Raw genomic sequence first — 25,365 nt, forward strand, 5'->3', positions numbered from 1 at the left:
TTTAAGATTCTACAGATTACCTGCATTTAAAAATTGTAATTGGTATTTTAGATGATGTACTTTTATATTTGTTATATTGATCTTGTAATTTTATTATTGTATATGTTTCTATGTTTGCCGCCCAGAGAGCTGTTTGCTAGTCGGGTGGGATATAAGCTGAATAAAATAAATAAATAAATAATAAATAAAAAGGAATACAGACACACATTCCAACTCATCACGTGAGCAAAGCTAAAGTGCTTAAGATATAATGAAACCTGAGTAGCTGAGCAGGAGAACAAGCCCACAGTTGCAAACCATGTTTATTATTAACAGGAGCTTTGATGGAATTTGTAAGCATACTGTAGGAAGAGCACACACATTTAGCAAATATTCCTTATAAACATGAAGAACTATGAACATACATTAAATTAACACAATTACTTCACACACACAACATTTGTGAAAACAAGCATCAAAATTATTTGCAACATAAGTTTATGACGATGTACTGCTTAAACAGTATATTATTCAGTTAAATAGGCTGAACACTCACAGACCTCACCAGGACTGAAAACAATGTACATGCAAATATTTTTGTTCAAAGGGTTTGTGGGCTGCAAACTCAAGAGTAGTTTCTGGGATAAGCAGGACCACACACTGTTTACAAAACCACTTTAGCTTTATGCCATCAGAGAACTGAAAGGGCAAAATCCAGATGCACACACACACAGGGAGACATTATCAGACTTTTTCATATTGGATTTGACAGTTGCTGGCCACGGTGGGCACCTGGCATCTGTAAAAGCTTGTTCTGCTGTCACTGATAAATTGTAGGTGCTTTCGGGATCCAAAAATCGGAAGGAAGATACCAAACCTACATAATGTTAAAAAGGGAGCCTTAGTCACCATAGAATCACTTTCTGGACATAAGGTGCCCAATGCTTGCTGGAAGATCGAAAAGCCAAGGCTAAAAGAGCGATCTTTCCACTGTCGCAGGGATGGCACAGAGTTAGCAGCTGGCAATATCCTTTGGGGCTTTGCCCTGGGGAAAAGAAGCGGTAGCAACAGCTATCCTGTTGCCTTGGCTCTCTCAGATAACGATTTCCAAAAGAAGGGACAGCGCAGGACTATATTTCATTAGATCTATGGCATTTTGAGCACAGAAATGTCAATAATTTCGTATCGCGGAAAGGGGGGGGTGTTAAAAACTGGGGGGGGGCGTCCCTTTCGAATAAGAGATGTCTCAAAAGCCTAGTGGGTGGTCAGTCATGGGGTGGCGCTGGGGGGCGGCAGAGCACGTTCTACTCCCGCTTCCTTTGTTTTTCATTGGCTGAAGCCCAGCCTCACTCACCGACAGTGGCTAGCGTCTCCAGATCTTCGAGTCTATAAGCGGGGGAATCCGGTGCTGGCTGTGCAGGAGAGCCTCGACCGGCAGGACTCGAAGAGGAGGCGGGTTGGGGCTCGCCGGTTCCTGCCGCCTCGCCGCCACCCGGGCTTCTGGCCCCTACTTTAGCCCTCACGGCGCTCAGCGTCTCCATGGAGGGAGGGGTGAGAAAGGCGCGCCCTGTCAGCCCAAAGGGCAAAGTTTGAGTCGCCGGAGCCGGCCCAGCCTCTCCGTCTTTAACAGCTACAGCTGCTCCGAGCCTGGGCCGGTTCTTGGCTCAGCCTCTCAGCAGCTGCAAAGTGGCTGTTGGCGCCCTGCATCGCGCCTGGGCGCAGCTTCTTTACCAGCGTCTGTTTGTATGTATGCGTGCTTGCCTCTCCAGAGGTAGGTTGTGCGCTTTCGCTCCTCGCGCGCTTCCCGCAGCCGCTTCAGCGCAGACAATGGGCTTGCCCCAGTCTCTCTCTGCCTCGCTCGTCCGCCCGCCCGCCAGCCGGTCGCACGCGGGGATGAGAGGGCGGGGTTTGGCTTCCTGCCGCTGCGGCAGAACCCTAGAGAGGGCGGGGCGGGCGCGGAGAGAAAGAAGAAGCGAGAGAGGAAGAGAAGAACAGGATGGGAGGAGCAATAACAACAACCACTGACCGGTTAGTGAAACCTGCCGTGGGCTGCTTCTCAGTTAAACCAACACGCGCCGCAGCACTTCCGCCTATAAAACGAAACGTGGAAGATCGCAGATGGAGCGATTGTTGCAGTTGCTGAGACCATTTCCCCTCCTCCTTTTTATCCAGTCAGAAGCTGAGGGGGTTGCTATTGCGTTCTCACTCGCACGCATAAAACACACACGCCGACCAGCCTCTTTCATACACCTTGGAGTTCTGGGGCTTTCTGAGAACCAGGGGCTGACGCGGGTCGCATTTGCCTATACAGGGAAGTGCCTTCCACCGGCGCCCTGGGGTCGTCTCAGGGTCTCTGCTGGTGCTTAATTGTCTTCTCTTGAATTCCCCAAACTCTTCTGCATAGGTTTAGACTCCACCAATTTCATTTTCATTTGTTTCAGTTATTCATACCCAGCTTTTAAACCTAACAGCCTCCCTCCAAAAAAACCTCTAAATGGGGGGAGGGAAGCTCTCTTTACCGCAGTGACTCCTTAACAAAAGTGTGTGGAAGGTGGAGATCAACATAATTTCAATATGAGGGAGGTTATCTGAAAGCATAACTATTTTTAACTCTGCATTTTGACCTAAGTCCATTTTTATGTCCATTGTATGTTTTGACTGGTCATATTGGCTTCAGTACTATTCATTGTAATTAGTAAGACTGACACAAAAACAGGTTTCATATAGACTGGATTTATGTTTATTTTTTTGCCTGCTACGTTATAGGAGTAATCTCACTCTGCAATTTTCCCACTTTGTGGTATGGAAAGGGTGGAGAGAATTAGGCCTGAATTACAGCTGTCATTCAATAAATTACTGTAATAGGGAATATTAACAGCAAAGCTTTGAATCAAGACCACTGGCTAAGACCATTTTTCCTTGACTAACAGCCACAGCTTTTTTTCCAGTATGCATCTTTTGGGAGTGACAGTTCTATGCACAGGAAGCACAAAAGAAAAAAGGTGCAATGGAGGAAAGGAAGCTATTACAAACAAAATTTTAAAAAGAACTACCATGCTTTTCAAAGCTTGAAGTAGAATCTTGCAGCACCTTCAATAAAAATGACCATTCTTGGTACTTTATTGTAGATAATAGGTTAGAACCATAAAAAGGTTAAGTCTAAAAACCAGCACACAGGTTTGCTCAGTCTTGTTGCTCAATCTTATTGAAGACACCACGTCTAAGCATGCCCAACCAAGTGTAAGCTTGAAGCCAAAAGGAATGATAAACCTTAAGGTTCATCCAAACTTCCATATTGCAAAAGAGTGGTAGGGAATTTTTTGATTTGATTTTATATGTATTGTACAGCTGGCTTGTTCTTTTTTAAAATCAATCACATGCATTTTTGTTGTGCGCTAATGCAGTTTTCATGAGGTGTAGTAATCTTAATAATGCAAATTTTCATAAATATTTGAAGATGCCTCTCACCCTAGTAATTGACTGATGTACCTAATGAGCAAATGTGATGAAACTTGTAGGATGGAGCCAGCATAGCAGCAAAGAAGTTATCAGGAAGTGATGCCTGAATTACAGCACAGAACATGTGCTGAATAGGTAAGTAACATGCTTGTTTTGAACCCAAATGTAAATCAAAGAACAAGACATGCTACATTTCATTCTTCAGTGAAGTTCTAGTCAAACAACATTTATTTATTTTACTTAAGCAACTACTGGTTTCCCTTTAAACTCGCCCATAGAATTGTTACATTGCACCCTGCAATGTATGCATAATATCAGACAAGAATGAGAATACAGGGAGTATGAAATATCTGTGGGTTTCTAATATGTTGAATTAAAACTCCAGTTGTAGTGTGGTGTGTGTGGTGTGTGTGGTGTGTGTGTGTATTGGCTCAGCCTGGTAAAGAACAAAATGTGCTTCTTCTGAACTGGCTGGACTGCTGAGTGAAAAATGCCAAATGTGTGTGTGGGGGCTCTCAGGCACATTAATGGTTCAGGTAGTCCAGTGCCGCCCCTAGGCACCGGGAAGGGGGACAGTTGCCCTGGGCCCCGCGCTTTGGGGGCCCCCGCGTTTGGCGATGAGAAGCTGGGCTGCAGCGGGGGGGTTTCTTTTAAGCCATGCAGTCTCGCTAGCCGCTTCCCGCTCTTGGGGAATCTCCCGCTCTTCGGCTGCATGCCTGAGTGGTTTTTCCCCTCTCCGCTCATCTGCTGTGAAGCGGGTGTGTGTGAGGCTTTTAGGCGGGAGGTTTGAATCCCCTGCCTGAGTGGCTTCCTCGTGCTGCCTGCCACCCCCTCATCAGCTGTGCAGCGCGTTTACAGGCAGCGCTTGCCAGCTTATTCTGGGCGGGAGGTTTGAAAGAGAGAAAGAATGTGGGGGGTCCCCAACTATGCTTTTGCCCCGGGCCCCGCACAGGCTAAGAGAGGGCCTGAGGTAGTCATCCACCCAGCTTGATTGGAGGCAGTGTTGACGGAGGCAGTGTTGACTAACTGCAGGATGCATCTTTCCTACACTGGGTTCAACTGAAATGAAGTAGTGCCTAAAAATTATTTTCTGCAAATACTGCTATACAATAAGTGTAGGTGAATAGTAAAGAATCCTCCTCCCCACAAAAGGGAAATCTAAAAATTTTGTGAAGAGGCTTAGGTGTGTTTCATGTTTTTCAGGAGCCAAAGGAACTCATTAAGAATTCTCTGTATAGTTACCTTACAGTACAGTGGAATACATGTCTACTTCATATATAAGTCTCTTTGTGTTTAATGGCGTTTGCTTCCAGGTTAATGGGTACAGGAGGGCAGCCGAGGCTTTGGTTGAGGATTGACAATGGGGAAAACAGAGTTTTTCTATCTTTAACAGCTGTATCTCCACATTCAGGACCAATAGGACATAGCTGACTTGCCATGGTGAACATGAAGTTGTCTGGGATGGGGGAGTACAGCAATGACTGTACTCTCTCTAATTTTGTGTAATGCCATGCCCTTCACATGGCAGCTATATTATCACTGGCGTGCTTTGTACTCTCTCCAAATTTGAAATGTGCTCCCTGGACCAAAAAGGTTGGCAGCCTCTGCTTTGCACCATGACCAGACTTTGATGGTGTAAGGGAGCTTTGGGGAATACTTTCAGTTATTTTCTCTCTGTCTCTGATATGGCTGGGCCTGCCCGCACCAACTACAACCATGTCCTTGGGACTCTGGAGCACTAGTGTGAACAACTGTACAATTGCCCCCAAGACTGCTAAAAGTGCGTACTTGGCAAAGATCCCATGATCTCATTAAAAAACTTCAACCAACCCAATTGTAAGTGCTTTCAATTTACAAAAACCATTCTCTTCTGTGAAAGTCAAATTCAGCTGAAGTCAACAGGAAGAGCATTGCATAAGAATTAGGGCTGTGCTCCATATTCGGCCAAATCGGGCCTCAGCTGAGTTGGGCAGACATAGCCCTGGATTGCTATGGGTTCAGCAGAAAAAAAGAGGCAGCCATGTGTGGAAAGGAAGAGAGAAATCGGGCAAAGGAAGCCCCTCTTTGCGGGAGAAGGTGGCTGTCTCTTCACCAGACTGCTTTGCCTTCCCACCAGGCCTTCTAAGCCCTCTGCACCAAATACCCTGACTGCAGGGAAGCCACTCATGAAAGAGAAGTGCCCCACAGTAGGAATCCTCTCGCTTATCAGCTGAGAAGCGGGATGATTCATTCTGTGCAGTTGTATCCACCTGCTCTCAGTTGGGGGAGAGGAGACATAGAGTCTCTTCTTCCCCCCTCCTGACCAAATTTTTAATGGAAATAACCTCTTACCTCACCCAAATAACTTTGGGGACACATCCGGGACCGGGTGGGTGGTCCAGTCTTTGGTATAAGGTGGATTGGCCCTCCTCAGGGTCCACAGATTGGAACCACAGGGCAAATAGGGGGGCTGTACACAGCCGTAATAAGAATGTTAATTGTTTAGGGATGGAAATATCTGTCAATTTGGGTTCTCCAATTTTATCTTCAGTTCTCCACATTCTTGCAGCAATTTACATTTTTTTTAAAAAAATATCCTCATGAAAATTTTCCAGCATTTTAGTGTGAATTTCCCCTAATAAACAAGGTGCTTTCAACTCTAAAGCCAACCACCTGCTTACTCGACCCTTGCCCATCGTGGTTTCTTATGAGCTGTAAAGATAGACTGGGTGAGAGGATCAGGATGGTGGTTAACACATCGCTCGAAGAGGGAATAATGCCATCAGCTCTTAAGGAGGCAATAATAAAACCTATTTTAAAGAAACCCTCCTTGGATCCTCATGATCTCAACAACTTCCGCCCAGTCTCAAACCTGCCATTCTTAGGCAAGACGATTGAGCGGGTGGTGGCGAAACAGTTGCAAGCACACTTGAAGGAAGCGGATTATCTAGATCCATTTCAATCGTGTTTCAGGCCTGGACATGGGACTGAAACAGCATTGGTCGCCTTGGTAGATGATATGAGGAGCGCATGGGATAGGAACGAAGGTACCTTCCTTGTCCTCCTTGATCTCTCAGCGGCTTTTGATACCGTTGACCACGGTATCCTTTTGGACCACCTGAAGAGGCTGGGCATAGGAGGCACTGTATTACAGTGGTTCCGGTCCTTCCTCTCTGGTAGGTACCAAAGAGTAGCACTGGAGGAGGAGGTTTCAGATCCGTGGCCTCTCACTTGTGGGGTGCCACAGGGTTCTGTCCTCTCCCCGATGCTATTCAACATCTATGTAAAGCCGCTGGGAGCAATCATTAGGAGAATTGGGCAGCAGTGTCATCAATATGCAGATGACACGCAGCTCTATCTCTCATTTAAATCTTCACCGAGGTTGGCTGTAGAAACCATGTCCAAGTGCCTGGACTTGGTGAGTGACTGGATGGGAAGGAACAAGCTGAAGCTGAATCCTGACAAAACCGAGGTACTGTTTGTGGGAGACAACGGAAGGCTGGGGGATGTGGACCTGCTGTTCAATGGGGTACGATTGCCCCTAAAGGACCAGGTCCGCAGCCTGGGGGTCATTCTTGGCTCCCAGCTGTCCATGGAGGCTCAAGTCTCGGCTGTGAGCAGGGCAGCGCTGTATCAACTGCATCTGATACAGAGGCTGCGCCCCTACCTTCCCAACCATTTGCTTCCACTGGTGGTACATGCCCTGGTCACCTCTCACCTAGACTACTGTAATGCGCTCTACGTGGGGTTACCCTTGAAAACGGTCCGGAAATTGCAACTGGTACAGAATGCGGCGGCTCGTATGATCAAGGGTAGCCGCCGACAAGATCATATTACTCCAGTTTTGAAGGAGTTACATTGGTTACCAGTTGTTTACCGGGCCCAATTCAAGGTGTTGGTTTTGACCTTTAAAACCCTATACGGTTTGGGCCCAGTTTATCTGAAGGAGCGCCTCCAGCACCGTCAGGGATGCCGCTCGACAAGATCAGCCACTCAAGACCTTCTCTCGATCCCACCGGTTAAATCAGCTAGGCTGGTGAGGACCAGAGAGAGGGCTTTCTCAATATTGCCCCCCACCCTATGGAACTCCCTCCCAAATGATCTCCGACATGCCCCCTCTATGAGGAGCTTCCGCCGGACTTTAAAGGCCTGGCTCTTCAGGCAGGCTTTTGGGATGGGTTGATTCTTTTACTGTATGTTTTAATATTTTAATGCTTATGGTATGCTTAATGTCTAATGTATTATTCTGTTCTGTACGTCGCCCAGAGTGGCTGGGTAACCAGCCAGATGGGCGACTAATAAATCCAAGAATAAATAAATGAATAAAAAATTTTGTAGGCAGTTTTGACTAATGTACACTGTCAAGCTCGCACCTGCTTTCACCACTTTGTCAGGCCCCTACCCGTCAGGATCCCACCTCAGGCCACCACCTGCTAGGATCCTGCCTGTGGCTATCACCTTGACATGGTCCTGCTCTCAAAATGGTTCTCTCACTGGCTCTAGCAAAGATCTCTCAAGATCCCACTGCTAGGCAGCACCACCAGACCTTCCTGTAAAACAATATTGCCTTGAGACTGTGCCTTAGTCTCCTCTTGGCTTATTGCTACTTTTTGTCTGGGTGCACTTGCAGGCCACAACCCCCCTGTATCTTTGGGCCTGTAAAGAATACAGCCCTGGGTTGCTCTGGATACTTGATATTACTCTTGTCTCTTCACCGCTGCCACCATTGATACTTTTTCCCCACCTTGTTATATGCCCTGCCCACCCTTCTGGTCTGTGTAACCCAGCCAAGGATCAGACTTTAGGTAAACCAATAAATATTTTTTTATATATACAGGAATAACAAGATTACTTAAAGGTATAGTTTAACAAGCGTATGGTTTCTTCAGATGCGTTACTCTTTATGTTTCTAGCCGTCAATAACCTGCCTCACTACCCGTCTAAATCCAATCCAACCCACAAAACCAACCGAACTCTCTCATCAACCAACAGAACTCTCAACTGTCATCCTCCCATTTATACTTTCAGACACACAAACGCTCAGCCAATCATAATACAACATTCTCCAGCATTTCAGCCCATGTACTCCCCCTCTCACTCAGTCTACTTACCATATATACTCTAATAAACCCACACTTACCATATTTACAGTATTATAAATACAGGGGCATCACATACACATTTTTGCAAGCCATTTTTTTGTCATGTAATGCAATCTGCACATTTTCACTTGTATATTCATTTTTATGCACACTTTCCACTAATATATGCATTTTTGTAAACATTGGTTGGTGACCTGTGTTGCAAAATACGAGTAAGTGCAAATTTTGAAGGATGGTTGTGTTTTGGTTCTCACGTTGTTTTGGAAAATGAATTTGATAGATTAGACTTGAAATGTGGACTGAGTCTAAATGGGCAAGCCAGGCCAAGATTTAGTATTCTTAAGTCTCACTGATTTTAGTGCATGAGTTAACCACCTGCTAAATTTCTCCCCTTGTAATCAATTAAACTTAAAAATGCTTTATTTTGGTTAGATTATGTGCCTTGTTTTTCCATTCAAATGTTCCTGTCATTTATGTAAAACATTAAAATACTCTTTGTTTTCATCAGTGTGGCTGAAATTTTTCAAATAAAAACTTTTTTCATAGGTAGTGGATTTCCAGCATGACTCATGTTTTAGCAAGTCTCCTATGACACAGACATTTGCATTCCTCTGAACTAGAGACAGAGGCCCAAATACTTGCAATGAATCAATAGAAGAGCCTTCAATCTCATGTGGTTGTCTTAATAGCATCCTGCTACAATATCTTTTTTCATCAAACAAAGAATTAATAATAATAATAATATACTAGTTCTCATAAATCACATGCACGTGTGTCACAGCCTACAGAAGCTTGTACAGCAGGCATGGCAAGGTCCTCAGAAGGAATTGTTAGCTGTGCCAGGTAGATAATTAACTGCAAGGCTAGGGCTGCAATTCTTTTAAGTACATACTTGACAGTAAGTTCTCCTGAACAAAATGGAATTGGGCTGCATAGCTGCAATTCTATGCATATTTACTTAGCAGTAAATTACACTGAGTCCAGTGGGACATACCTCCAGGAAAAATATGGACATTATTTCATTGCACTTTTTATATAAAGTATAACTCAGCCTTGTATTTAAACACTCATCTGGTAGCCACAGATTGGGAACCTCCAGACCACAGGCCAAATTAAGACTGCCAGTGATCCTAATTAGACACATGAGGCCATTTCCCCCACCAACCCATCTGCCACACACCTGACATATGACATTACTAGGAGCCTTAAAAATGTTTTCCCAATTGTTCCTCTACACATGGGGGTTGCATTCATCATCTTTTAAATTTGGCACCAAGTGCAAGTTTTGGGATTGGTTCCACTCAGGAGGATGTAGAGTTCTACACTGCATTTAATTTCAGTGTCAAATGCAAGCCCTACTGAGTTGGACTCTACACAACAGCTCTTGGGTGGAGCCAATCCCTGCTCAAAGCAGGACTTGCATTTACTTTGGGCAGGAATTTTTGGAGCCACAGCTTGAATTCAAGTCACAGCTACAAAGGAAGAATTTGGAACATGCTTAGACGGCACTCCCAATTCTTCCTTTTGAGTTAAATCACCTAAAGTCATATGGACTGCCCACCTGTCAAAAGTGATCTATGAAAAGTTGGCCACTTCTGGATCCAGCCAGTGGATCTCCATCCCTGCCATAGACAACAGAAAGCATGTTCTTGTAGGAGGGACAGAGGGCTCTGTCCCCAGTACAGAAACAAAGAAGGGAAGCCTCTTCCTCCTTACTCAGCCCAGAAATGCAATAGGCTGCTGCAAGAGGGATAGAGCTCTTCATCTTTTCTATGGCAGCCCCAGCAGGCTAGTAGCTTTTGTAGGATTATTTACAAGGTTGATATAATTAATACATTATTTATTGAAGGTGTTGCCTATTACTACAGTGCAAAGCAGTTCTTCAGGCCCAGTTTTCCTTCTCACTCTCGTCACATCCAGTAGGTGAAGATTGTACTTAGGGTGGGGCTTACCTGTCAGTGCTGGGAACTATGCCAGTGGCTGTGGGTGATGTCTATCGCAAGCTGAGATAATATACAAGAAGGCTTTAGGTGCAGCTTCAAGTCTCCTTTACATATTTTGTAGTAACAAATGTAGGTTTGCTACAGTGAGTTTATTTGACTGATGAATTAACCAATCTTTTTGACTGGTCAAATGCCCAACCTTGCTCAATGACAACAGGGGCTGCAGTGAATTCCAGGACTTTATGATATGAGTGCAAAATAGGTTTCACTTATTAATGCTTCATATTTTTAGATGTACACCTTACTGATACACTAAAAATCTGGCCTTCCTTTCAGCCTAATTCCTGCCTGCTATTTTCATGGGCATTGCTTTAGCTTTCAATATTGTAATTTTTTTCTTTTGACATTTTGATCTGGTTTTGGACAGCTCAAATATCTCAAGGAATAGGGATAAATTATTCAAAACCTACCTTCTTGGTTACCTACACCAATCCTATTACCACTCTCCAGGGTTGCCTTTGCTTTCTTATTAAAAATTAGAAAAAGTCCCATTTTCATCACAAAGATTATTTTTACAGAATCATTCAATTATCTTCTTCAGACTGTGTGCCTAATTGAACAGTGATGTTCCAAGACCAATGGACTTGGGCTTGACATTTGAGCTCTTTGACAAACAGTCTGTTATTTGCTTGAAAATTGATGAAGTTCAAATGATTATAAAATGTGGGGACCGTGGTGAAGTTTCTTTTCATAAATAAGAAGAGGAATGGGGAGCGGAGTGTGTGGTGTTTGTATTTGTGACTGCATTGTTGACTTCTGTGATTCATGCGTTATGTCAAGTTACCATCCAATTTATCATATAAACACAAACACTAGACTCTGGACCTTGTTCAAACATATGCATTAGATTAATGAGTCAGAGTTTCTTCTGCAGATGGCAATTGTCCTAGCCCAGAATTTACATATGACTTCAATTAATCTTGCTTTATTTTCTAACTTAGCATTCATTTTGCTTAAAACTGACAATGCTGACAAAAGAGGAAGACGTTTTTTAAGTATTTCATGTGAATATTTCCTCATTTTCAATCATAGTTAAAGCATAAATTTTGCTCATGTGAATTTAGGGATAAGTACTAGTACTTTGAATGATGTAACATTGGTGGCATATATGGCAACAGGCAACTTGATCCATTACCCATCAACTCAGAATGCGTGGACTTTGTTTTTTCAGAATAAGCTTGAGTAAAAAGAATAAATTTTCAATGAGTTTGTGGATTGAGCTGAGAACATATACCTATATAATATTCCCTATACCTTTATTTCTGTATGCTCTCTCCTGTCCCGCTGAATCACTTTGCAAGTGCAGGTTGGAGTAATTTTTTTAAAAAAATATTCTATACTATCCTTTATTAACAATTCCAAGGCAGTGTGCAACATATTAAATAAAATACAACAATCAGCAAAAGCAAATCAAAGAATATAAAACAATGGCAGAAGGTGATTTCTCAAAAGTACTTAGAAGGCCTTTATGAATGATAACAAGGTAGACACCAGGAGAACCATGGAAAAGAAGTTCCACAGTTGAGGCCCCACAGTCAAAAACACCAATAGTTTCTGAAATCTGTAAGGAAGGGTGAATTAATAGTCTGGGGGGAACCTTTAACATTTGGAAAAAATGCCCTTGAATTTCCCTATATATTAGAAACTGCAGTGGATAAAAATTAGTGAAGCTGATCAGTAGTGAATTAGTAAAGAATAAGCAGGCCTGTGTATCTTTGTGCCAACAGCAGCCATATATCCTCCTTCTACAAACACCTGTTTTCATTATTATAAAACTTTGAACTCTCTGCGGCAAAAGCTGAGCAGGACCAAAGGGAAGATGCCAAGAGGCAGTAGAATGAATTTAGACTGGACAAATAGTCATAGAGGGAAGGATGCCAAGTCAAGGATAGATGGAGAAAGCAGCCAGCAAAGGGAGCGTAGAGGAAGCAGAAGGTCAATAATAATAATAATATTTTATTTATTGGTCGCCTATCTGTCCAGGTTAGTGGACACTCTAGGCGACTTACAATAACAAAAAGCTATACATAATATACATATACAAAAACAAACCACAGTCCTAAACAATTTAAAAACAATTTCCAATTAAAACATCATAAAAAAAAATAATAATGAAAAAGCAGCACACAAAAAACAAACAAAAAACAAACAAACACCCAGGCCACCCCAGCCAGCCGGCTTATGTATCCCTCCAGAGAGGGACAGGTGGTAGCAATCAGTCCCAGCTGGCTGGGTACCTGGGGCCTGGTCCTGCAGGATGCAGGTCTGCCAGGCAGAAGTCCCACAGGGAAGGGTGGTGGAGGTGGTGATCCCACAGCAGCAGCAGTAGCAGCAGCAGCAGCAGCAGACTCTCCTTCCCTGGGCGGCGATGTTCTCTTCCTGCAGGCCCTGGGTCAAGAGACTGGAAGGTGGGATAGGAATAACTGGAGGCTGATGAAAGAGGGGAAGTGTCAGAGGTATAAGGCATATATGAGGAACCTCCAGCCTGCTAGCTGATTGTGGTCTTCTGGCCGTTGGGATTCTCCATAGACCACCATCCCCCTCTCCAGCCCGGCCCTGCTCCACACCCTCTTTAAGTGTTTTTGCCTGATTGGACTATATCCTTGAACTGTGATAATGCCTCTTGCTTGTCTGGATGGAGAGAGGTATGTACTGAAACCTTTGACTTTTGCATAACTGGAGCACAGCCCACTATAAAAAGGTAAGAGTTGCACCCATTGCTCCACCCACTTTTGCTAATGTCCCAGCCCACCACAGGCATGTGGCTCTTGGAAGGTTGTCCATGAGGGAATGGGTTGAAAAGTGTTTCCCATCCCTGGTCTAAGGGATTAATCAGAAGAGAGGAAAGTAGAGGAGAATGGAAGAAGGAAGGAAATAGGAAGTTGCCTTATACTGAGTCACACCATTGGTCCATCTAGCTCAGGATTGTCTACACCAGCCTTTCCCAACCAGTGTGCCTCCAGATGTTGTTGGACCACAATTCCCATCTTTCCTGACCATTGGCAATGCTGGCTGAGGCTGATGGAAGTTGTGGTCCAACAACATCTGGAGGCACACTGGTTGGGAAAGGCTGGTCTACACTGACTGGCAGTGGCTCTCTTCAGAGTTTCAGACTAGGTTCTTTCCCAGCCCTACCTGGAGCTGGGGATTGAACCTGGGACTTTTTACATGCAAAGGAGATGTTCTACCAGTGAGCTCTAGCCCTTCCCCAAAGTAAGAGATCTGAAAGGATTGAAGGATAAAAGGATCAAGAAAAAGGAGGATGGTTAGGAAGAAAAACACTGACTGGGACTCACCCTCCCAACTATAGCCTTTTTGTGGTAAGATTCTGCTCACATTTCCACCATTTGGTGGACATGCCAGTTCTAGAAGCAAATCAGTATAATGTGAGTTGTATGTTAACGATACAGTCAGTCTCTTCCATGGTTCTATATAAAATACAGCATCCTTTGCTCGTGAAGACAAATGAGTCATGTTGAAAGTGTTGGCAAAACAGGTACTTTTTAAGATTGAGGTTAATTATGTTGTAGCTTAGAATTAAGGTTTGTCTCCAGGACAATCACTTCAAGCAGAAACTTCCTACCCCCAGCAAAAGGAATTAACTTCTGGGTCAGTCAGTTAATATGGAGAATCATATCTGAATATAACAAGAAGAGAATCCTGCACTTACATTTGTGTGAACTTTAAAACCCAGCCCTTCAAATGTTATTGTTCTGGGAAGCATAAATAGTTCCAATAATTGTACAATCAACGAGGCATTAGCATAAAAGCTTACAAGGCATGCTCAGTAAATCAGACTATTAATGCAGACAGCTCCAGCAACATGTAAACAGGCCAAAAGTTAATTGCCCTTGCAGTTCTAGAAATGTACTTAGTTCTTAACATTTATTTACTCCTTTTTGTATTCACCATTAAATATTTACTTTTGTGTCATTGTCATTTCTTTAGATAGCTGAAGTTAATTACCTTCCTCATTCTGATACAGTACAAATGTGTGTTTAAAGCATCTCATTGTGGTTACTCCATTGTATGTTTACTTAGATTCTGTTTGGAAGTTACTGGGTCTTGAATGAAAGCATGATGTGTTGCATATATGCAGTCGTAATTGATGCTGTGAAGGAAAATCTTGGTCTCCTGCCTCTACATGTTGGCTAAGCCAGCCCAGCACATAACTCCCAGTAAGATTCCAAATCCATAGATTAAAGATTAGCATGCCTGTCAGGGAGATTGAAAAATCCCTTTGGTGATTCCCACCAATGATAGCCATCTTCAGGTAAAACATGTGGACCATTGAGTGATGTGTAATTGAACTCAGTGAGCTTATAACACACTTTTCCTTTTCATGTACAGATGAAAATGGGGAAACTTGCAGCCACACTTGCTTCACTGGACTGTGGCCAATGGCCCATTTTAGTTCACAGTTAAAAGCACTTAATTCTAATCAATTAGTGGGACTGAAATGGTGGTTTTGTCCTGGTCTCAAGTCCATATTTTTTTCATGATGAAACATGGGGTAGAAATGTTATTTAGAAGTAAGCAAAGCCTTGCTGAAATAATTGGGTCTAAAATGTGTTTTAGTTTGCACTGAACTTCAGCTATTCATCCCAAACCACAAATGGAGATGGCACAGTTAGTCATCTGCACCTCCTTACTACCACCATGGAAGAAGCACTTGGCCTGGCTTAACAGAGCACATTTCTTAATGTGACACAAATGCTCCCTTTTCCAAAATGGCACCCGACATGTAGAAGCCACTTAATTTTTTTTTTCCACAAAGGGCTGCCAGGTTCAAACAAGCAAATGCTGGGTTTTTGTTTTGTATTGTTTGTCAAATGGCATGATGTAGGCTGAGATAAACTTTTATCGTTGTGATCATTTACTTTGGCCAATGTTGCCCTTTTTCAAAGTACCTAGATTTAAACCAGATGTGTGGCTTTGTACATGCTCATTCCATGGTAAGAAGAATTTGCAAAGGGCTAATATATGCCTGCTCACCATGGGAAAGGATAGTCGCCTGAGCCTCATGGCAAAAAAGAAAGTATTAAGATAATAGCCTCCTAACGTGGTAATACAAAATGCTAGCTGACAAGATAAAGTCCTCTTCTCTTCACAAGAGGAATGATGATTGATGTTAAAAATGCAGAATAATTATTTCCAGTTGGAAGAATTCTTCCTGCATCAAGTTACAAAGCTGATCTTATCATTTAGGAAATGCAAATTCTCTTGCAAAAAGTCACAGCAGATGTTTTGTGTGAAGTAAAGAGGGACAAGAAAATACAAGCAGATATTTTTGAGGATTGGTTTAACCAAATAAAAAAAAGTTATGTGACAGAGTGTTTTTTTAAATGAACTGTGGCAATAGAGTTCATAAATATATAGTATAGTATATGAATTATTCAGCAGAGAAAACAACCAGTTTCCCTACTTAAGGTTGTTAACTCTCCCTCACCCACATCACCCGGCAGGATTTTTGGGCCTTTAACAGCTATGTGACAAGCAGAATTCAACATGAGAATTTTTTCATATCTTCATGATAAGAATTCTTTAAATGTTTACAATTAGCATTTTTCTTTGTTTGCATGTATGACATTATAGTCCCTTGATCCATGAAATCATTGAGCCTTGTGATACCACCTTGAAACTAACTTGAATAATCTCCCATCTCTCTGTCTGCTTGGAACCTATACCTGTTTATCACCGGTATTGGTGAGGAGATTCCTGGTATTAATGATTGTCTATATTTTCCCCAGAATTTTGACAACCACTGATTTTTCTAGTCTCATTTTTATATACGTTGCCCCTTATTCTTGTTTGCTGAACCACATCCAGTCCATTAATGTCATGCCAACCACATATGTTCTCCTGCCCTAGATGAAGCATCTTTAAATGGATTAACCACTGTATCATTACTGCATGTTAATAAGCTGAGTTATTAGGCACTGTTGAACATACTTGGGAAGTACCTAATTAAAAGTTTGTGCCTTGCTCCTTCGACATTTATAATTCCATATATATATATCAGCTTGAATTTATTTTTTTTTAAAAGAACAAACTAGTGTCTTTAAATGTAAAGAATATTCCATTATTTTAAAAGAGTCTGGGCTCTACTGAGTATAGTTTTACAGAGTCCATAACTCTTTAAACTAGTTATGACTCTTCCTGCCAATCATTTGTTGTTTAACTGTTTTATTGATCACTTTAATTTTTTTTGTAAACTACTTAGAGGTTTTTACATTCAAGTATATATAAATGTTGTTAAATAAGTATTTCTAGCCTAGTCACACCCATGAGTTGATGATAATATTTTCAGCTTTGTCCCATCTCTCTCTCTCTCTCTCTCTTTTGTGCAATTCATAAAAACTATATCCATTCCCCTATCCAGATGACGCTCAAAGATATTATAGAATGGATACTTTAGTCATACTCAGAGTAGACCCATTGAATTGAACGGACATGGGCAGCTTAAGTCTATTCTGAATGTGTTGGATACAACCCTATGCATTTAATTTAGGGTGCAATCTAAGTCCTATTTGTGCCAGGCTGGGGGAGGTAGATGTGGCAGACCCCTGACTGAGCTGGCAGGCTCTGGTGCCACCAGGCTCCACCAGCAGAAGTGTTCCATTCCAGCTGAGCCTTGCTGCCACCAGGACACTGATGGCGTGGGTGGGGGTGCACTAGGGATGGCCAGCCTGGCAGACGGAGGGCCAGCAGAAGCCTGTGGCAGCCTTGAAAATGGGGGTGTTCTGGGGGCATGGCAGGAGAAAAGCCATGGGGGAACTTAAGCAACATCCAAGTCCCCCTTGGAGTGCTCCCGCAGGTCTCAGTACCCATGAGAACTCTGCTGGCAAATAGGCCAGCATAGTAAAAATATTCCTATGTCAGCCTACGGGAACCGCTTATTCCCTGGTAGTCCTGTTTGTGGGAGCCATCTCTTCCCTGCTGGCTCCTGTGCACAGCTCCCAATGGAGCAAGTGCCCAGTCAGGGCAGTAGTTTCCAAATGGGGTGTGGATGCCGCAGAGCTTTCCACCAACTCCCATCATTTGGATTGTAATGCCCACCAAATATCAAACCAGCTTTTGTCTGAATCCTCCTTCACATATTTCAGGGGTCTTAGTTGTTTAATGTTCTTCCTCTGCCCTGATCCATGTAGAATTAGCCCTTTTAGGCTGGAACCTATATTTGCTTATCTGGGAGTAAGTCCCACTGAACTTCATAGGACTTATTTCTGATAAACAAGTATAGGATTGTACTGTTAAAAACCATTTGCTTCGTGGCAAGGGTTAGTTTTTTTAAAAAAAGATATCTTTATCTTTAAGATCTGTTACATTTGCCCCACTCGGCTTTTCTGTTTTAAATTATTCACTGCGCCTCTTGATTATCTCACAGTGAGGACTCTTTTTTTTCTGGAACTATTGAAAAAATAATATTTCTATTATATTTTAAGTGTGTATATTTTATCTTCCAAAACAAGCTACACGAGAGATTTCCTAACATAACCCTACGCACTTTGCTTTTGCTGAGTCATTTTGTCTAGTCTCTACAGCTAAATAGATTTTGCAGCTCTCCTCTTTGCTACTGAGAGCACATTTGTTGATCACCTTTCAGTGTCTCACTCTTCACTGTCTTGGCAGCGGGGGCGGGGGATTGTTACACATTTCATGAATATTGATTAGAAATACCTTTCTGATTAAGTTGTGCTCAGGAAAGGTAGCTGTTAAAGAATAATATGTGAATGTTGAAAATGAATGCCAAGCTTATATTATAATGTTAGCTCTGGAAGAGAAATAACATGGAGTTCATTTACTTCCAATATTTAGCATTTAGACAACGCTTTAGATTAGAGTGTTCTTCTTACACATTGACTGAGTTTGGACATTTGTCCATAATCTGATCCTGACTTCTTGTCCCGGTTTCTACCGATATTCCAGGGAACTTTAATATATGTTCGGATGCTACCAGGCTTCGGATGTTATGGGAAATTCATTGTATTCTGGCTCAACACAAGCCAGGGTCTCTGTGCCAAAGCTGGTGTGCTGCAGGAAGAGTGAAGGGGGTTGTGAAGTGGTGGACAAATGCACAATCCTGCCCGTTGTCTGAGTAAACCATATGACAACCCTACAACATAGGCAGCAGCTTGCCTAAGTCTACCTAGTGAGTTCAAGCTTGAGGAGAGTTTTGAATAAGAAAGTTCCTGATTCACAGGTCAGTCCCTCAACCTACACTGTACCTACTAGGGATGGACCAGGAAGCGTAGGCATGCATCACATCCTGTATGACTCTTGCATTCCATCGGAAGGAATTCCTTGCTGTGGGAAAGTTAGGTAGCCCATCGCAGACAGTAACCTAAAGATAGAAATGAAGGGATAGGAGCCAGGCAGATCAACTCTACAGGAATTTCCTGCCCTGTATTGCCAATTCCCAGGCCGATGACCGTGAGACATAAACTCATATATACAAAACAAAAGACACGGGATGCTACTGTAAATAGGGATGGGCAAATCTGTCCGTTTTGGTTTCTCTCAGTTTCTCATTTTTCCAGTCTTAAGTTCAGTTCTCCCCATTTCCACTCCAGTTTGTGAATTTTGTTTTTAAAAGTCCTCATGAAAATTCATCAGCATTTTAGTTTGATTTTCTCCTAACATGAACATTTTAGTATGCAATTTTGCCTAATATACACAGTTCTGCTAAGTAATTTCCCCAGATATTATGCATTTTGGTATGTTATTTTCATGAATATATACATTTGTTTTGCACACTTTACCCTAACTTATGCATATGGCTGAAGATCTGCACTGAAAAACTTAGAGAAGTGGGAATTTTGAATGATAGCTATGTTTCAGTTTATGTATTGTTTTGGAAAGTGCCAGTTTGGTATGTTTGCCTTTAAATGCCAGCTGAATCCAATGTATCCCCCATCCCTAGCTGTGGGTCCTCCATCCAGCGTAGTGGGTGTTTGCACACACGCACCACACCCACACATACACACAGTGGAACATCTGAACCCTTTGATAGTTGGAGTGCTAGACTAATCCCAGAATCTGCCAAGGATCTGCCCTGACATGCTGTGCCAATATGTACTTGGCACAGCTGTGGGGTAGCAGAAAGTTCCATGTGCATGCTGGACCCAAGGAATTCCCTTTTTAAAAATACCCAAGGCTGTGTGAATTAATAGGCTTCAAGCAACACAATCTGACTGAAACTATCCTTTCATGTAAAGGGGGGGACTGAATGTGGCAGGGACTATTGTAGAGCTAACTGTGTGCAATTATAAGTAGTAATTTTAAAATACTCTAAAGTATTATGTGTCAATAATAACATCAAATACGAACCCTGGTGGTAGAATCCAGGAATGTACATAGGGTATATTTTTAGCACTCACTGCCCTTGGCAAGTGTTTGTCAGATCATAATAGCATTAGGCTGTCTGTGGATAATTGTTGGCTTTCCGAAACACTGCTGTCCCTCAAGCATTCTACTGTCTTATCATCAACTACACTGGGGCTGACATGTAAAAAATAATGGGCTCTTTTGCAACTGAACTTGGTTACTTTTGCCAGCCTTTTTAGTATAGTGTGCTTGATTTTCATGAAGATTGTGAGAGTTCAAGTGATTAAAAACAGACTGCCTCAGGAGACTCTTAAGGCACAAACTTTAAATGTGATGATCTGTCTAACAAGTAAAATTGAACCATATTTTTCCCAACTACTGCTCATGGCTTCATGATAAGCTCTGCTTCTCCTTTTGTAGAAGACCAAATTTGACCCCCTCCACTGCTTTGCCAGACATCAGGTGCCTGTCCAGCTGCCTCTTGAATGTTGCCAATGTTGGAGGGCCCACCACCTCCGTAAGTAAGCTCTGTGGCAAAGATCAGCTGTGTCAGCAACATATAGGTGCGTGACCACTGAATGGCCAACAGCACCATTTGTAGCTGCTAACATCAGATCCCACACCCATGTAAGGTTCTTCTGATTATTTGATAGTCATACCCCTGAAGAGTGCTGACTGAACAGCACCCCTGCCTTTGCAGCCACATTGCATCTCTCTTGGTAGGTAACCGTCACCCCCCTTGACTGATGCTCACTGATTATGGCAGCAGCAATTCTGGTCTTCAAGAGGCTTAAAGGCAAAACAGTTTTCTGGGTTGAGCTATACAGTTCACTCCACCCACGCCCTCCTGCTGAAAGCCAGCCATCACTGCAGTAGGGTGTTTTTTCATACAACAAAGAATTGCACCCTACAAGATACCCAGGACAAGAAGTGACAAGTTCTAAAACCGGCTGACATTCCAAGAGGAATGTATGTGGGCAGTGTGTAAAAATAGCTCCAGTGTTTTGATCACATGCCAATTTGGCTAGCAATTATACTATTGAGTCAAATACTATGGAATTTTTAGTGACTAACATTTTTTTAAAAAATGTCATGATACTCAGGATGACCGCAGATGATAGAGAATCACAATATTATGATTACATTGTGCAGGAACTAGCAAATGAGCATGAGCAGGCTCTCTAGTATTTGATTACATTCCTGAAGGCAATTGGTTGATTCTAATGTCAAGCTGAATGAAGATCTTATCCTTTGTGTTGAAAATGCTTGGTGTGTTTTTAAACATACCACCTTTATGAAATGGAAAACTCTTGTGAGTCTTGGACTTAGCCACATAATTCTGTGTAGCTTATCCTGTGGTAACTGAAGGCTCACTTAATGCAAAATGGTCACCAGCTGGAGGTTGCTTGAAATTGTACTCACAGGGTGGCTTCTCTGTATGACTGGTCACTAGTATGTAGCAGCTCATCACATGGAATGTCTCCTGCTGCCCTAATCAATGCCAAGTGAGGTACCTGGCCAAGAGAAACATCGGGTGGAGGCATCATTCAGACCAGGGGCGTGGAACCCTTTTCAGCCTTAAGGGTCCATTCCTCATGGACAACCTTCTGGGGACCAAATCCCAGTGATGGGTTGGGCAATGGGTGTGACTTTTGTCCTTGAACAGTAGGCTATGGTCCAGCTGCAGAAAAGTCAGAGGTCCCTACACATAACATCTCTCTATCCAGGCAAACAAGAGACATTAATACAGTTCAAAGTTGCATTCCAGCCAGACATAAGAACTGGCAGAGTGTGTGAAGCTGGACCAGTGGGGGTGTGGCCTAGGGAGGAGGCGTGACCTAGAGAGAGTCCTAAAGGCCAGATAGAAAAGTCTGGAGGGTCACATTTGGCCCCTGGGTCTCAGGTGCCCCACTCCTGATCCAGACAAATCACCTGGAACCAGAGCTTGGAAAAGTTACTTTTTTGAACTACAACTCCCATCAGCCCAATCCAGTGGCCATGCTGGCTGGGGCTAATGGGAGTTGTAGTTCAAAAAAGTAACTTTTCCAAGCTCTGCCTGGAGCTATAATTTGGTGAGGCACCAGACAAAAATGGCTCACCTGAAGGAGCAACCAGCGAACATGCAACATTCAAGCTCCATGTTTGTTTATTTTTATTTCCAAGTGAACATTTCCCTCCTAGTTGTCTCCTCACCAAGAAAACCTTCATATGTTTTTTTAAAAGGCTATTAAAGACTATTAAAGAACGAGCCCAGTAAGAAAGAAAGCAAAGTCCAATTCCTTGCAAGCTGCTCCTTCATGTGAAGATAGCCTAAGTGGCCTGATTAAACTGAGCAGGTTTCAGTAAACAGGTGCCAATATTTTGTGTCTTCATGCAGAGGTAATAAAACAGTTTTTCAATGCACATAATTCAGGCTGGGCTGCATTGCAAACACACAGCTGGACGGAAGGTGTTTCTGCGTATCAATGCCTTTTGCCTGTGGCAGCTTTCTAATACTGGTGAAATGCACGAGCACAACCCATTTAAGAGCTGTTCCACAGATGCTGTACACTGCATCAAAATGATTTCTTTCTTTCTTTTCCCCTCAGAGAATGCCTGAGGTGAATACCAGCCCAAGTGATAAGCACTTAAATATATTACAGCCTTGTAAGCAAAATAAAGGAACAGCTTTATATCAGGTTTTGTAGCCTCTGCTGTCTTTCCTATAAAAGGCTCCTAGATGCATTATGTCAGCATCAGGATTTGAAAAGCTACCTTGCTTTCGGGGGATTATGGGCTCAATCCAATTGCAGGTTTCTAAACCATTTTCTTCTTAAAAGGATTCTGGATGTGTAATCACATTAGTCCCTGACTGGCCTCCATTCAGAGAAATGCCATGAGTGATGGTGCTGTAACGTGGTACTTGGCAAAGCCAGGCCAGAGTGCTTTTTTGTTTGTTTGTAATAGATTGTCTGTGAAACAGCCCAGGCTGCAGGATCACAAATGGAATCCACAGCTATGCTCCACCATCTCTAGGCCATCTTGTTGTGGGCATTCAGTTTAATATAGACATAGATATGCCAGTCAGTCATCTATTTGTTTAAACACTAATGGGGGAGCACAAAGTTGTACAAAATGTACAATATGAAAGATCCAATTAACAGATACTATGCATCATTTGGAGGTGTCAAACACTTCTTTAGAGGTGATTGCCCCAACATGGTACAGTAGGAGGGAGCGCATAACTCTTGCTGATGGTTTCTCAGCAACTGCTGCAAACAGCATATCTGTATAAGTCACATATTTGTCTGAATCAGCTAGCAAAATAAGAACAACAAATCTTATCAGCGTCAGAGTGCCAAACATCAGTAGTACATTCTCTGGTAACCTCGCGTTTGGACTACTGCAACGCGCTTTACGTAGGGCTACCTTTGAAGACGGTTCGGAAGCTACAGCTAGTGCAAAATGCGGCGGCCAGACTGCTAACAAGAACTAAGCGGTCTGAGCATGTAACACCTGTGCTGGCTCGCCTGCACTGGCTTCCAATATGCTTCCGGGCCAGATTCAATGTGTTGGTGTTAACCTATAAAGCCTTATACGGCGCAGGACCACGATATCTGTCGGAACGCCTCTCCCGATACGAACCGGCTCATACACTACGGTCTACTACGAAGGCCCTCCTCCGGGTCCCGACGCATAGGGAGGCCCGGAGGGTGGTGACGAGATCTAGGTCCTTCTCAGTGGCGGCCCCCGAATTGTGGAACAGTCTCTCCGAGGAGGTACACTTGGCGCCGACACTATCATCTTTTCGGCGCCAAGTTAAAACCTTTCTCTTCTCTGAGGCATTTTAATCTTAGTTAAATGTTTGTAACTTGGTTTTAGATTGTGTAGTTTTTATATGCTTGTTGTATCAGATTCTGTAATTTTATTGTATTTTATGTTAACCGCCCAGAGAGCTATTGCTAGTTGGGCGGTATATAAGTTTAAGAAATAAATAAATAATAAATAAATAAACATCTTTAACATTTCAAACATTCTCTGCTTCTCCCAGGCTGTATAATCCCTTCAAACAAGAGAATCCTTCAAGAAATGAGGCTGTAATCTTGTACCCACTTACCTGGGAGAAAGGGCCTTCGAACTCGATGGGACTTACTTCTGAGTAGATGCATATAGGATTGCACTGTTGATTTTTTAAATGATTGCTAAGTGGCAAATGGTCCTTTCCTATGCCTTTAACAGAAATGTGATATGCAGAAAGTGAGGCTTTTCATGCTATGGTGATTGTTAGTAAAGCTTAAAGGCTCACTTTTGGATAGATTCATGACTGACTTGATGAAAAGCTCTGTTGCCCAAAAGCATTTGTTGTGGTTACTTTTTAATATCTTGTAATAACTACAGAAAGTTGAGCAATTATCAGTCATAATCAATACAGGTCAATCATGTCACCATCTGACTTTTCCCTCTTTTTTAAACAAAAGGGATTTGTGCCTTTGGTATGAATGTGTAGTATCCAGGCTCATATAATTGTTTTATACTCTGTGGCTTCATTCACATATAACACCAAGCCAAATACACAAGTTCCTGGAAAGGAGAGTATGGCCATTTTTTTTCATCCTCCATTCTTGCCGCTGCCACCGCTGTGTTGCTAAAAGCTAAACCATGGTTTGACTCAGAACAGAGCTTGGAAAAGTTACTTTTTTGAACTACAAGTCCAATCAGCCCAATCCAGTGGCCATGCTGGCTGGGGCTGATGGGAGTTGTAGTTCAAAAAAGTAACTTTTCCAAGCTCTGACTCAGAATACCATTCAAACCTGGGCTTGGAGTTTTTCTTAATCCAGACAAACCACAAGCTGTAACTGAGTTTTGCTTAATGAATACTATGTATGCTGCACTCTGTTACCTTATTATTTAGAGGTTTTCAGAATTTATCCTAGAGCAAACCTGTAATGCAGGAGTGGGGAACTATTGGCCCTCCAGATGCTGCTGAACTACAATTCTCAACATCCTAGGCCACTGGCCATGCTTGCTGGGGCTGATGGGAGTTATAGTTCAGCAACATCTGGAGGGCCTATCCTTGCTGCAATCCTTCCTTCCCCCAGTTTCACCACTATACTTACAGACTGTGAAGCAAGGGGGGCATTTTGGTGATTCAGATTGGAGAACAGGGGCATCAATAGTGAGTGTAGGAGCAGGCAACAGTGGTTTGTATATGAAGCATTAAAAAAAATGACAGTCAAAGGCAGTAGAGCACAATCACCTCTGCTGTGAGGCTAGCGCAATCGCCCCCTCTGCTATGAGGCATGAAAAATGTGAGGGGATGCAGTTATGTGAAACCTTTCACCCCTCCAACCCATAGCCCCTAGTTTTGACCCAAAAATTCTTCCCGCTTAGCTCTATGTTTATGTTCTTCTTTGGTAGGTAGATGGCCTTTCCCAGGTCACTGCTTTATGATTCTCCCTGCTCAGCTCTATGTGCCGGTTGGGGAGGATGAGAGTTGTAGTCAAAAACAACTTGAGGGTTGGCAAAGGCTAATTTAT

At 42.8% G+C, this 25,365-nt stretch overlaps 1 protein-coding gene and 1 long non-coding RNA gene across 4 annotated transcripts in view; one reads left to right on the plus strand and one right to left on the minus strand.

Moving 5' to 3' along the window:
• PRKX (protein kinase cAMP-dependent X-linked catalytic subunit) overlaps positions 1-2,080 on the minus strand; it is a 78,058-nt gene extending 75,978 nt beyond the window's left edge. Inside the window, exon 1 of one of the 2 annotated variants that reach the window (XR_009762746.1) lies at positions 1,334-2,080. Coding sequence is in view for 1 of the 2 variants with exons in the window: in XM_061627055.1 (XP_061483039.1) it covers positions 1,334-1,520 (187 nt within the window). In the remaining variant the exon portion in view is untranslated. The remainder of the gene's footprint in view (positions 1-1,333) is intronic. The other variant, XM_061627055.1, reaches the window with a different exon arrangement.
• On the plus strand, positions 1,363-24,488 carry LOC133384992 (uncharacterized). 2 transcript variants are annotated; one of them, XR_009762748.1, is made up of 3 exons: positions 1,363-2,007; positions 3,498-3,573; positions 23,880-24,488. It is a non-coding gene; the product is annotated as an uncharacterized LOC133384992 (long non-coding RNA). The 2 variants fall into 2 exon arrangements; XR_009762747.1 differs by lacking the exon at positions 23,880-24,488 and adding an exon at positions 4,832-5,730.
• The last annotated feature ends 877 nt before the right edge of the window (positions 24,489-25,365 follow it).

Source organism: Rhineura floridana, chromosome 5, assembly GCF_030035675.1.
Source record: "Rhineura floridana isolate rRhiFlo1 chromosome 5, rRhiFlo1.hap2, whole genome shotgun sequence".
In the NCBI taxonomy this organism is placed as follows: domain Eukaryota; kingdom Metazoa; phylum Chordata; class Lepidosauria; order Squamata; family Rhineuridae; genus Rhineura; species Rhineura floridana.